Genomic DNA, 13441 nt, shown 5'->3' on the forward strand with positions numbered 1-13441 from the left:
TTGTGCACAACATCCTGCATGTATGACGACTTTCCAGTCATTGGATTGGTTATTTTCTTCCATTGACACCAATAAGTTGCACAGGGGGATTTTTACCCTGCTTTAGTGAATGTTTTATGGAAGCAGCTTTTTCAGTTGGTGCAGAGATAAAAAAAAAAAAAGTTGTTTTAATTCTGAGGAGGACAGTAAATTATCAGTGACATATTTTGTAGTGATGATAAACCCAGAGTGAGTGTAGACTAAGACACTTTTCCATGCTATCAGGTGAAGGTAGATTTACATACAGTAGGTCTGTTATTCAAAGCTTAAGTCAACTTTACACCCTGTAACATGTCATTGGTCAGGATTAACAGGCGTGAACTCTGTTTGTCAGACAAGACAAACTCCTACAGCAGGACCAAAGGATCTTCTGGATCAACTTCATCAAACCTGTAAGAGAGTTTTTCTTAAATTAATTGAGTAATTAATGTTGTGTTATTTAATATGTTTAAAGTTATGAGTAAGTTATGTTGCTGTTGTTCTCTCAATACGCTTTGTGCCTGAACTTCAAATCCTCGGTGATGAGTGTGAAATAATGCAGTGATGGAATATACAGAAACTTAGTACAGTTACTCAAATACTGCAGTTAATTTGGAGGTACTTGTACTTTATGTTGTTCTTGATTCACGTTGATTCATTTAAAGAACTGGAAAGGAAGGAAATTAAGATTTTTCACCTTAAAAAAAGCAAACATTTGAGAAAACACAGAAATATGAATGAAAATCTGTGTAGCAGAATGATGCTTTTCTTCTTTTCTCTCCCTCTAATCATCTCAGATTTATCTTTTGACTCTTTGGAGGAGCCTAACCCGAACCACTGGACTAAAATACCTGTACATTAAAGTTAAAACCAACTACTGCAGTAAAATGCTGCGTACACACAGATGCATCAGTTATTTATCTAGTAATGTCATATAAATTAATATTTCAGTTACATACAGTACAAATATTTTTACTTTTACTAATTAGAGAACATTTAGATGATAATGCTTCTGTACTTTTATTTAAGACGGATTTCAAATGCAGGAGTTTTAGTTAAAGTTTAGTTTTACTTAAATACAGGATCTGGGTAACACTTAACTTTAAATCTCCCTGTTCAGCAACTATTAGAAATATACAGACATTTTAAAATGGTTCATAACACACTATTATGTAAATGTAAAGTAGCTTTAAGGACATTTTATTACATTTATTTGTCAACAATTATGATTTTTACTGTGAAGACATACAGCATTTTATATTACTACAGCTGTGTTTTGCTGTATTATGCACATAAAATACATTGTTAAACATCTCCTTATCTTATAAAGCATTCATTAAATATTTGTATAGTGCTTCTAGATGCTAAATTGTGGGACTTAAAGCAAAGTATTACCATGATGGGAATACAGAAACAAAAGCATTACATGTTCTGATGCATAATTAATATGATACACTTGCTTGCAGCGCTGAATCGTCAGGGGGGGCTGAGGGTTTAATAGGCTTTCCACCAATCAAATCATCCGTGTCCCCCTTGATACTGGACACATGGAACGGTGCCATCCTTCTCATCCTCAGCTCACATCCACCTGAGGACGCATTCACCTGCCTTTCTGGAGCAGACATCTTGTTTTATCATTGCCTTACAGGTAAGGCACAGTTATGATTCTACTTGATTCCTGTGTGTTTTTAATGTTTTGTGTCTAATCATTATGTACACAGTGTCTTTTTTGTGTTCCATCATTCATTTATCCTGTAGAGACGTTCTTTTTCTTAGACAAATGAGCAAATTAGTCTTAGAATTGTAACTCTACTGCTTCTTCTCCTGCTTCTTTGGCAGTTTCGTGTTTGTTTTGATTCTCAAATTTTGCCGTCAAACACTGAGCACACAGGAGACTTCAAACTGACGGCTTCTTCGGTGTTTTCTGTTCTCTTTTTTCACCCCAAGAGGCTCCGATCTCCTGGAAATGGCAGACCTGCCTCACAGATGCCATGGCAACTTCCCCCAAAGGCGAACCACCCCGTTGCCACGAGCAGCTGAGTGTAGAATACACCTTGCACTGGAGGCCGTGTCTTCTGAGACTGGTCCAGATCCGGCATCCGCAGCAGAGGAGCCAAAACTCCCGGCAGACCACGTAATACAGATACTGAGAGTTCTGAAATAAAGGCTTTAATGAGCGAGGAGAGGGTTATAACAGCAGCTGGATGTGTATTAACAGTGTTGACAGAGTGGGAGACGAGTTACTGGTGTAAAATTTGATTATTAGAACGATCAGAATGACACTAAATCTCTCTCTCTCTCTTTTTTAAAAAAAAAATATAGCTCTTCATTTCTGGACTCTGTGAGGTGAAAAAGGGGTCAAACCAGTTTTGCAACGGAAAAAACAAAACAGCCTCTCCTTCCATCTAAAAAAAGACAAAGACAACGTGATGAAGGTGTCGTGGCTTTACTGAAGAGAATAAGGTAAAATAAAAAAGTATGGGGTAACATACTGACCTAAAAACACAACAGGAAAATATGTGTTTAAAAGGAATAGTTTGATGTTTGTAGGAAATACGCTTTGAGAGGTGCTGGGTGTATATTTGAACTCTGGACAAAGCCAGGCTAGTTGTTTCCATCTGCCTCCAGTCTTTATGCTAAGCTACGCTAATCACCTGCCAAGGCTTAGGTCCTAACTAAACACACCTATCCTTCTAATCTAACTATGAAAGAAAGTGAACAAGTGTATTATCCAAAATAAGAGAGCCAGACGTGCTACTGTTCTGAAGCAGCCAGGCCTTCATTTATTTCCACAGGATTCATCCAGAGGCCCAGAGGATCCTGGGTAATTCCTGCATACCTGTAGTGAGCCTGGAGCGTCTGAACTTCCAGTCTGTGTCCCTATTATCCCTGCAGCCTGTGGTGTCTCTGGTTCGACTGCCACGCCAAACACAAGCCAAGCTCCACAGCGACGTGTTTCTAAATTCGTCCTCAAGAGGTAAAGAGATGAAGGTTTAGACGTTTCTGATTTGAGGTGAAGAGAAAGATGAGTTGTCTTTTGTGTTGTCTTTACCTCTGTGTCCCTATCTCTGCTCACAGAATGGATTCAGTCAAAATGAGGCAGACATTTTAGAGATCATTGAGGATTCACCTGAGTCTAAACCAGCAGAGATATCTGATCTCAGTCAACCGGAAACAACGCCAACATCCTGGACTGAGCCGTACTGTCCTGACAGCTCCCCCTCTGAAGAACCAGAGCAGGACTCGGGCTTCGACTGCGAATCAAATCCGGATCAGCCTTATATCCTGTTTGACTCCGGGTGTGATGAATGGGACCCGGATGGGAAAACGGATTCTGAGACATTTTATTTGGACCCAGATGCGGAGCAGACCATGGTGATCAAGCTGGAACCGGAGCCAGACACGGATCAGGATCGATCCCTGCACCTGGAGGACGAATGTGAAATGAAGTGTGAAGCGGATGAAGTTCAAATAGAGGACTGTGAAGAGCAAAGACCTGATCTTTGCTGCTTAAAGGTGGAGGAGGAGGAGGAGGGCGACTCATCCGTCCAGGGGCCTGAACCTGGAGACGGACCTGAGGAGACGGAGAGTGAAGATTTCTGTGCTGTTTGTCTGAACGGAGGAGATCTGCTCTGCTGCGACCGCTGTCCTAAAGTTTACCACCTGGCCTGTCATGTACCTCCTCTCATCAGCTTCCCACTGTAAGCACTGCACAAACACCAACACAGTGTACACCTCAGCTGTCTACTCACACTCACAGTCGATGCACATGTCATCTCTCCCTGTAATGAAAGTCCCGTGTGTCCCGCAGAGGCGACTGGGTGTGCACGCTGTGCAGGTCCGACCAGGATCCTGTGGAGGCCTACGACTGTGAGAACATGCAGCCCTGCGGGGGAATCAAAGCTCCGTACACGCTGTCCAACCAGGACCAGAGGGTGAGCTGTGGTGCAGAGTCAGTGCTTTGGTTTCTGTGCTCAAGCTTCTATTTGTAAAAGGAAGTTTTATTTTGACAAACCTTTATTTAACCAGTGCGGAAGTTCAGCTCCTGTTTTTGAGGGAGGTGAAAATCACAATTTAAGTGTGTTTGTGTGTTTTCCTCTGCAGAGGTGTGAGAAGCTGACTCTGCTGTTGTACTGTCACCTGCTCAGCGCTCCGTTTCACGAACCCGTCAGCCCTCTGGTCAGTCCAAGAGATTTACATTAAAAAGATGAACTACAACCCTCACTGAAATCACTTCATATAAATCACCCTGGCAGTGCTGAAGATCTCAATATATCTCACAATAACTAGATAAAGTTACAGTCACAGCGTGGTCATGACAAATACTGAGCCCATCGTACATGATGTTAAATATCAAAAATACATTTAGCCTTTAGCACCACTTTGTTTAGCGCCTTTTAAAGTTTCATTACCTTATTTTTTTGCTCATTTTAAAGCTACCAGCCACCCAAAATACAAGAAAAACAACGCAGATACCCACAAAATGTACAACTCTTTAGACATAATCACTCTAAATATTATAATAGAACACTTCAAGGTTGTAAAAAATATTTATATACACAGAAATACAGCAGGAAATGTAACAAATACAACTACAATACAGTTTATTTACGTTTACATTAGACTCAGTTTTATGTTTTCAACTGTTTTTTTCCAGCTTGCCTCTAAATGAATAATAAATAAGGTTTTATTGCTATAAACTAAACAGGATCAGTTTTAACCAGAGGGTTAAAAATCATCCAGCACTAATAAAGGAGGAGGCTTACACTGCTGACCTCATATAAAACTCTGTTCCACTTCACTTTCATAACAAACCCTGATGTTACAATGACAACACTCTCTCCTGCGGTGATCTAATCTCTGTGAACGTGCTCCAGGCCCGAAACTACTACCAGATCATCAAGAGGCCCATCGACCTGTCGGTGATCCGCAGGAAACTGGACAAGACCAACACCCTGCACTACTTCAGTGCTGAGCAGTTCGTCGATGACGTCCTGCTGATGTTCAAGAACTGCGCTACTTTCAATTACGTAAGTTTTTATTCTTTATAAGGATGTTGGAATCTGAGTGGATTGGCCAGTTTAATCTAATTTCTGGTGTAATTAAATTATTTCTTCACTCTGTAGCCTGTGGGGATAAGTTCCACATGTGGCCCAGATAGGATCATGTCAGTACTTGTGGTATTTTCCACTTGTTCATGCTGGTAAATATTAAATCTCAGGTGATATCTCAGACGTCGCTGACTCGAGTTTGATCCTAAAATTTACAACAACATATTCTGCGTCTCAAATCCACACTGCATACTGACGACAAGCAGGTTTTGAGTATGCACAGTAGAAATGTAATGGACACCACAGTGTAAGACAGATTTAAGGCGCTGGATGAAAAGTCATGAGATCACAGGAGTTATCTGAATCAATCCTACAGTGGTTATACAGACTGACAGACCTGCACTAGCAACAAATTACACTTTATATTCAAAACGTAAACATTTAACACTCTGTAGGGCCATTACCACCACATTATCAGTCTGGTCTTAAAACTTTAATGGACTATCTTGCCCCTAATTATCACAAAAATGTCAGAACATCCAGTGGAGGAATTTAACTAAGTACGAAAGGAAACGTGGGATGTTTTCACTTTGAGTATTTTCATCTTCTGCCAATTTGTAGGAAATAATTTACCTCTTACTTCACTATTTATTTATTTATTTTACCTAATTTAGTTAGTTAAATATAATCAGAAAATAATCTATGATGTTTTTAGTTGAGATAAGATGCTATTGATAACTGGAGGGAATTCATAAGCTACCCAGCAGTAAATAAAGTAGATAAATTGACATTAAAGTGATATACATTTTAGATTACACCATGCTACACATGCATACATCAATATTTACAATCCAGCAACAGCATGGACCATTCTGCAGATTGAGAACTGTTACTTAAGTATATTTTACAGGGAGTATTTCTACACTGTAGTATTGCTACTTTTAAGCACTATATTAGGGTGAGGTAACCCAGCTATCCTCGAATGAATACAACAATTAACTCAAACTAGAAAAACTGCTTCTAATGTTTGTGCTCTTTAACCTTTTCTTCCTCTTCGCTGTGCAGCCAGACTCAGAGGTGGCTCAGGCCGGTCGAAACCTGGAGGTGTTTTTCTTGAGTAAACTGAAGGAGATTTTTCCGGACCGGACGTTCCCGTCGGCCAGCCAGGAGAGAACGGACAGAGCTCGCCTCCGGTGGCTCAACAGGAAGAGGAAGGAAAACTACAGGAAGAAGAGATACATGTTCAGTGGGAAAAAATATTTTCTCTAACTTTTACATCGTTGAAAAAGTTAACGATCATTTTTGATCCTTTATTTTTTCAGGAAGAAACGCTTGTTACAACTTGTCTGTCATGTTCACGTTTCAGGTATTTTCACAGATTTTCAGGAAGGAACATTTTTTCCCACAGGGATAAATACTGTTTACTGTTTTGGAGTGAAATCCATCAGATACAAATAAATCACATTATTTTTATTTTTGTGAAACATGTTATAAACAGCTCATCAAATCTGGACTGAATATTTTCATGTTTGAACATGAACTTTCAGAGAGGTCAGCTTCTTAAATGTTGTGTGTGTTTTTTTTTAAACTTTTTAAATATTTTTCCAGGACTTTGAGGTAAATGTTTTCTCCACACTTTTGCTGTTATCACACATCAGTCCCACCAGAGGGTGTCTTTGTATCTGAGGCTGAGGAGCCAAGTGGTTTGAACATACAATCAAAGGTCTGGACTTGTAGTGAAACTTTTAAGGGAAAACTGTGTCTTTATCTTTTCTTTTCTAGTAAGAACAATAAATATGAAACAAAACTTTAAAAATTATGATGAAAAATAAAACCCAGATCTCAGAAAACACGACATTTAACACGTCTGAAGTTTAAAAATGAATAAAAATATGAAAATGTTGAAAAACTATGCACATTCACAGCCTGTGTTGGAGAATGATTATGGGGGGAAATGTAAATTACTTAGTGTAACACGGCTCTCAGTCAGTGTGACAGGGATGTTCTCCATTAAAGCAACTGAAGCACAATAAACTTCCCTCCTGGCTTCACTTCAGAGGCTGCTGATGATGAACAGTAACACACTGCAGGAATGCACAGTGTCTCACAAACATGAGACACACACACTTGAACGCTGTCGTTAAAACACTTCAATAAAAAGCCGTTTAGTAAAGTGATCACCTGTGTGTCTTGTTCCAGCTACGATCAGGAAGTTTTCAGGAAACACGCTCACTGTTGTGTCTGTTTGATCTTGTACTTTAAAGTTAAAATTTCCATTTTACTCAACTACATTTACTTCACAGCTAGTTACTTTGAAGATCAAGGTTGTACACACAAAATGTCTCATCAAGTTCAAACATATGATGCATTTATAGACAAGAATATGTGATTATCCCCAGCCTCAACAAACTAAAACACCTCTCAGGAGGAATTCTGTCGCCTTTTACTCAAATATTTTACTGCTAACACTTACATGAACATTACTTTCACATTATAATGAGAAACTGAGTAAATATTCTTTTTGTCATTGTCAACATTTACTATTCAAGCATATAAACTGACTGTCAGATTCATGATTTTAAGGAGGATGTGTTGCTGTTCTCCACATTTTCCTTTGGAATTACCTCTGGATAAATCCACTCACAAACCTCTGCTTTCTGTATTAATTCTGGTGCGGATTTGTGACGTTGCAGGCCTTTGTTTCTCCTGGACTCTGCTGCAGTTCTTGGTGGTCTGCTCACTGTGTGTGTGTTGTCGCCGTCAGTTTCTGATTGTGGTTTTAAATTGCCGGCTCTTAAACACAATATTCTTTTCAGGACATTTTGTTCGTCCAAGATCCAAGATTCGGCTCAGTGTACAGTCATTTGTCAGACGGAAAAGAGCGCTAAATTACTGCCTTGGATATGTCACGCCATACTTTCATACTCTTCTGTCAAAATGCTCTTCTGTGTAATATAATCTATTAAGAAAGCTGCACCGTGAGTGCTCTTATTCGGTTTCAAATGGACAAAATCTGTTGCAACCACTGATAAAAACCCACTCTGGTCTGGCCATAAGCACTATATGGTGTCTTTGATCTGTGTGTACGTCCACTAGGATCTAAAATTTTTCAGACATACAGAGAAAGATGAGAGGGAGCTGTTTAGGGCCAGCAGCAGCCCTGTGGCTAATGTTAAGATAAAATGGGGGAAATTGACCGTGAGATGTTATCAAAGGGAGGTTTACTCCCCGCTTGTGTCTCTTAAACCTACTTTACTCAGTCCAGTAAACCTCAGTCACATGTCTGCTCTTTCTTTCTCCTCTCCTGTGTTGTAATGTGCAGATGTTTCATTTAAGAACATCAAAAGCCCCCATGCAGCTCCCCTCGCTCTGTCTGAAGCTGAATCACTAATGCACACAAAAAGAGGGAAAACACCAAAGTTCGTCCAGCTTCAGAGGCAGACGTCTTTTTTGAGATAAGACCTACATCTAATGTTTGGACCGAACTGAAGAGTATGCATTAGCCACGATTAGACAACCGATATTCTTCATTCATCTCACGGGGAGTGTCATCTCCTTGGAACAGTTGTTTAAGATGTAATCCTCCTCCAAAAAGCTGCTAAGATTTGCTGCTGCTCTCTGCGTTATTTAGGGTCACCCGGACTCATTTCCTCACTTACAGTCTTGATAAGTTGTTGCATTTAAACGTATTTTCTTGAATTATCACGTCTGGGAGCTGGATAAGTGCATGTTTTTTCTGGACAGTGTTGAGAGCCGAGATGACAATTTATTACACACTCCTGGAAATAGATGTACCACCTAAAGTTTTATGATGAAAACTGATCTCAGCAGGAGTAAAGAAGCTGACTCTGTAAAGACATATTTTACTGTATTTCTGACTGTATCTCTGCGCAAAAGCTCAGAGATAGGACACAACGACAAGATAATGTTGCACATCATGTTCTGCATTTAACCTGAGAATGTTTTTGAGCCAAAGACAGAGATTTGGGTGCTTTTAAAGCCTTAAACCTCAAAATAGAATAAGCTCAAAGACCAGCGACGCACCATCAGTCATCTCACTTCATAATTTCAACATCCCAGCTATGGAAACATGTTGTAACATCTCCTCTGATGCCCAAATTTGGGAATCACAACTGGAGGGGAAACGAGAAGAAGAAGAAGGGGCCCTGGGGGCCAAACATAAGATGGAGAACGAGGGGTGTCATGGGAAGTCGCAGGGTCGGACAGCCGCTGCCTCTGCACTTCATCAATCCGCCTGTGCCTGTTACACTCAGGACTATGGTTCTGTACAGTAACATGTTCAAGATGTTTATGAGAATTTCTGAAGGAAATGAATGACTACAACTGAACCAAAGGGCACGGGGCAGTACAGGATGATCACAGGCTGGATTTAAAGGTGCAATTTTAAACACAAAAGTCACATTAACTCCAGTTTCTTGGAACAAAAGCAAGTGAGACCTCTGTCAAAGTGATTGATGGCTGCCATCTCAAGCCAGTGGCGCTGTTTTCTGTGAGAGGACCTCAAAATTAGGCCCATGTTTTCCATACATCTCATCATTTCCTGTAACAAGATCAAACGTTTTTACTGTTTGGCTTTCCAGAAAAAGATAAATAGGTCTAATTGTGAACCCCCCCTCTCCCCCATGTATTCACTTCTTCCATCATCTGCAGCTGCTGAAGCTTTTACACATTTTACATTTGAGCACAATCTGCCTGCCTACTATAACGTAACACTGCAGTAAAAAACTGTGTAAATATTTGGTGGATAGATGGTAATTATTTGCAAATGTTGCTTTTTTTTTTAATTAAAAGGATGAGTTATCAGATTGTGTGCATCTTAGTGTAATTTCTTTACACATTAAGGCCACACAGCTAAGCTAAGTCAAGTTAAAGTAAACTAAGCTAGGCTAAGGCTAAACCAAACAACTAAAACAAATGAAGCTAAGCTACAACTAGCTAAACATAATTTACCCAATTTACTTTCCTTGATAATATATTTGATTTTCTTACAGACTGAGTTTTTTGTTATTTAGTTTACATTAAGTCAAGCTAAGTAAGCTAATAAGGCTGAGTTAAGCTACAAACTAAACCAAGCTTAGCTAAGATTGCTAATTGTATGCTAAAATGATGTAAAAATGCAATACAAATTATCCTGTCAATATACAGTACAATTTTTACGCATTAAGCATTTTAGTATTATTATTTTGTATTCATCTCATCACTAATTTACTAAGCTAAGTTAAACTAAAGGCTAAGATGAACTACAAGCTACAGATTTAAGCTAAGCTAAGATTAACTGTCAGTATGGTTATTTTTGTACACACTGGGGATTTTTGTATTATTATTTTAGTTTTTCATCACATTACTGAGTTGCTAAGATAAATTAAAGACATTATAAGTGACTCTGAACTAAACGAAAATAAACAAAACCAGACTAAACAAGCTAAGCCATGCCTTGCCATTGTTTATTATCATTTTTTCCAAGATCTCTGGAGAAAAAATTAGGCCACTCGCCTAATTCCAATGACATTCAGTAACAGTAACCATTAGAGTTTTGAAATGATGTCTCCAGTTTCGCTAACAGCCATGTGGAAGTCTCCACTCCGACATAACTTTTCCCCATGTCATACATGGCAGATAATCTCATTTCACAGAATAAACAGAAACCTCTGAGACAGATTCCTGGTGCACAGACATTATGTAATGATGTTGCTGATGTGCTGTGGTGACCCTTTGATGTTGATTTGTTGAAGTTTCGTGTAAGTGTGTGTGTGCATGCAGCTGGTGAGAGTAATGTGCTTCTTGGGCACATGACGTCGTCCCATGTGAAAGCCTCTCTGCAGCCACGTGTTGATCAGCTCAGGACAAATGGTTTCTCCCTCTCTGCCTGATTAAAAGCTGCTATGGATGGCTGGGTCTTCCACTGTGTGATCACCTTGGAAGTGAAACACAGGAATCCGGTTCTTCCTGATTACAGCAGGAATGCCCACTGAAAAGTTTTGACGATAGGAATCTTGCTGGAAATGCAATTGTATTAAAATCTTCCCATCGGTGAAAGCTATTGGTTTTCTGATCCAAAGTGTTTGCAGCTGATTGAGGTCATTGAGCGTTTCAACATGCAGAAGCCTGATTAAAATTCTTACTTTAATGGTTTGGGATTAGGCGTGATTGGGACGAGCATATTTTCCCAATATGCAAAATGTCTCTTTTCATAAAATTCCCCTCTGTTCTGATGAGCGAGTCGAAGAATTTAAGTGACGTGTTGGTGATTTCAGTCCTCAGCTGAACTCCCCAAAACATAAAGTTATCTGGTACCAATTATTTTGCCTCATGCGAGCTGACTTGCAGGGTATATGATATCTAAACATCACTGAATGGAAAGAGTGTAATTTGGTAAACATTTCAAAGGCCCATTCAGTCTGCATGCCGTGCATTATGAACAGATTTGGACGCACATAATGCGGTCGGGCTGTTTTGATTGAATCACCACTGCTTTTGTTTTACTGTATAAAAATCTATGATCCTAAAGTCAACAAAGAGGAACACTCCAAACTCCAAAAAAGGAGATTTGGAAACATTTTTCACTCTAAAACTGATTGACAGGTTTCTTGATGCATCAACTAACATGTGTTTTAAATGTATTTCCAAACTGTAAAAGCCTTGTTTACGTTTGTAATGTTTAAAAGGATCTCGCCATGGTAATGTTGAATTTTGAGGTTTTCCAATCCAACCACTATAATTATACAGAAACTATGTAAATACTCCAAAACAACCCAAAATTAAGGCTTAAAACTGTGTCGTAATTAACACCAAGACGAGTGCGGCCAAGTCATGACAGCCTTTGCTAAGATTGAAGGTCGCTGACTTTGCACGCAAACAGATACAAGATCAAGTGAAGCCATTTTGGAAATGGGCCCAAATGTGTGTGCGAGGATCAGGACAGACAAAAATAAAATTACTTTTATTTTATTGGCTGGTGCTAGTGTCTGTGAAACTGAAGCAATTGCAGAATGATTTATTGGCTGTATGTGCCACATTTTGTGTGGCGGCCGAAGCTGAAGGAGATGGATTACTCGTCCGAATTGACTCAGTTTGATGTCAGGAGTATGACTGATGCTCTAATCAGTGTTTTTATTACTGGCCTTCTCATGGCTTTGCTTTTACCCTGCGCTCAAAGCCTTGACTTTACTGTATTACCTCAGCCTGGTGAGCTGTGACCGTACAGTTGATAAAGTGCGCAACCGAAGTCATCAACATTTTTTCCCCGTCATATCACTGCCTTCCCTTCATGAAAACACATCGACCAATTTCTGCAGGAATATTATCGCCACTGAGCTCAGCAGGAAGTTACCGGATCTTATCACAGAGAGGTCAACAATCACTCAGCCACCAGAGGAAATAAAGATGCAGTTTTCTTGATTTTAACTGGATAAAACCCCACATTGTATGGAAGCCTAACTCTGCCAGAAAAGGGGAAAAAACTGCTGAAAATTTGGTCGTAATGATGGGAAATAACTCTGAATTTTGACTGATAATTAAGCAGAATCATGCTTAAGTTACATTATATATATATATATATATATGTCATCATTAAATATTCACTGTGAGCATTTGGCAACTTCAGCCTCATTTGCTCATTTAAAAAGTTTCCTCATTATGTTGATAAAAATCTTTGTTTTGTCATTTTGTCCCTGTATTTTCCAGAAAATTTCCTGAAAACTTTTTTCACAATTTCCTAAAAATTAGCTGATGTATAGCTAGAAAAAGACCAGGACAAGACAGACCTACACAGTTTGATACCAGTTATAAAGGTAAGTGGAGAAAGTCCGAGTCCCCAGTGTCCAAGTCAGATTCCAAGTCCAAGTCATCAAGTTTCAGTCTTAGCACTAACTGTTTCTGAATCCGTGTGAAAGCTGGTGAATATGTGCCTGCCCTCTCACAAATCTGAATAATGTCATAGTATTTTTAAAGCTATTAAAAAGCTTCTTAATCAGATAGAAAATGTATCATATGTAGTGTGTTTAATTTGTTGACCATAATGTCAGTTTGAAACACAAACATAAAGACTTTCCAATGCAGTTGAAAACTACTATATAGAGCATGATGTCAGTTAAAGTGATTGATATCAGTTTATGAGTTATTTCTTATTTACCTACTCCATAATTTCCTGTTTTTTACATCTTACAACTCACATTTCATCTGCGTTTTTCTTTTCCTGGGCTTCCATAAAATGACCCAACATATGAAAAACAACACAAACGTCCACAGTTGGCAGGCGGACAACAGTTACAGTGTCAAGGCTGGAGCCGCACAATAGGTTTAGTCAGTCGTGACCTTTGAGTAACCTCTCTGTAGGAGGGAGGGGTGGAGTG

At 39.3% G+C, this 13441-nt stretch overlaps 1 protein-coding gene across 1 annotated transcript; it reads left to right on the top strand.

Moving 5' to 3' along the window:
- The first annotated feature begins 3036 nt into the window (after window positions 1-3036).
- LOC108894910 (tripartite motif-containing protein 66-like) lies at window positions 3037-4010 on the top strand. The gene is made up of 2 exons (XM_018693535.2): window positions 3037-3719; window positions 3830-4010. Exons 1-2 carry the CDS (start codon window positions 3391-3393, stop codon window positions 4008-4010), a joined length of 510 nt encoding a protein of 169 aa, XP_018549051.2. The 5' UTR covers window positions 3037-3390.
- Window positions 4011-13441: the final 9431 nt, after the last annotated feature.

The sequence above is a fragment of the Lates calcarifer genome, linkage group LG10 (genome assembly GCF_001640805.2).
Source record: "Lates calcarifer isolate ASB-BC8 linkage group LG10, TLL_Latcal_v3, whole genome shotgun sequence".
In the NCBI taxonomy this organism is placed as follows: domain Eukaryota; kingdom Metazoa; phylum Chordata; class Actinopteri; family Centropomidae; genus Lates; species Lates calcarifer.

Coding starts and splice junctions, on each gene's coding strand:
- LOC108894910 (XM_018693535.2), top strand. CDS start 3,391: ATGGTGATCAAGCTGGAACCGGAGCCAGACACGGATCAGGATCGATCC. Junction 3,720..3,829: donor CCTCTCATCAGCTTCCCACT/GTAAGCACTGCA, acceptor TGTGTCCCGCAG/AGGCGACTGGGTGTGCACGC.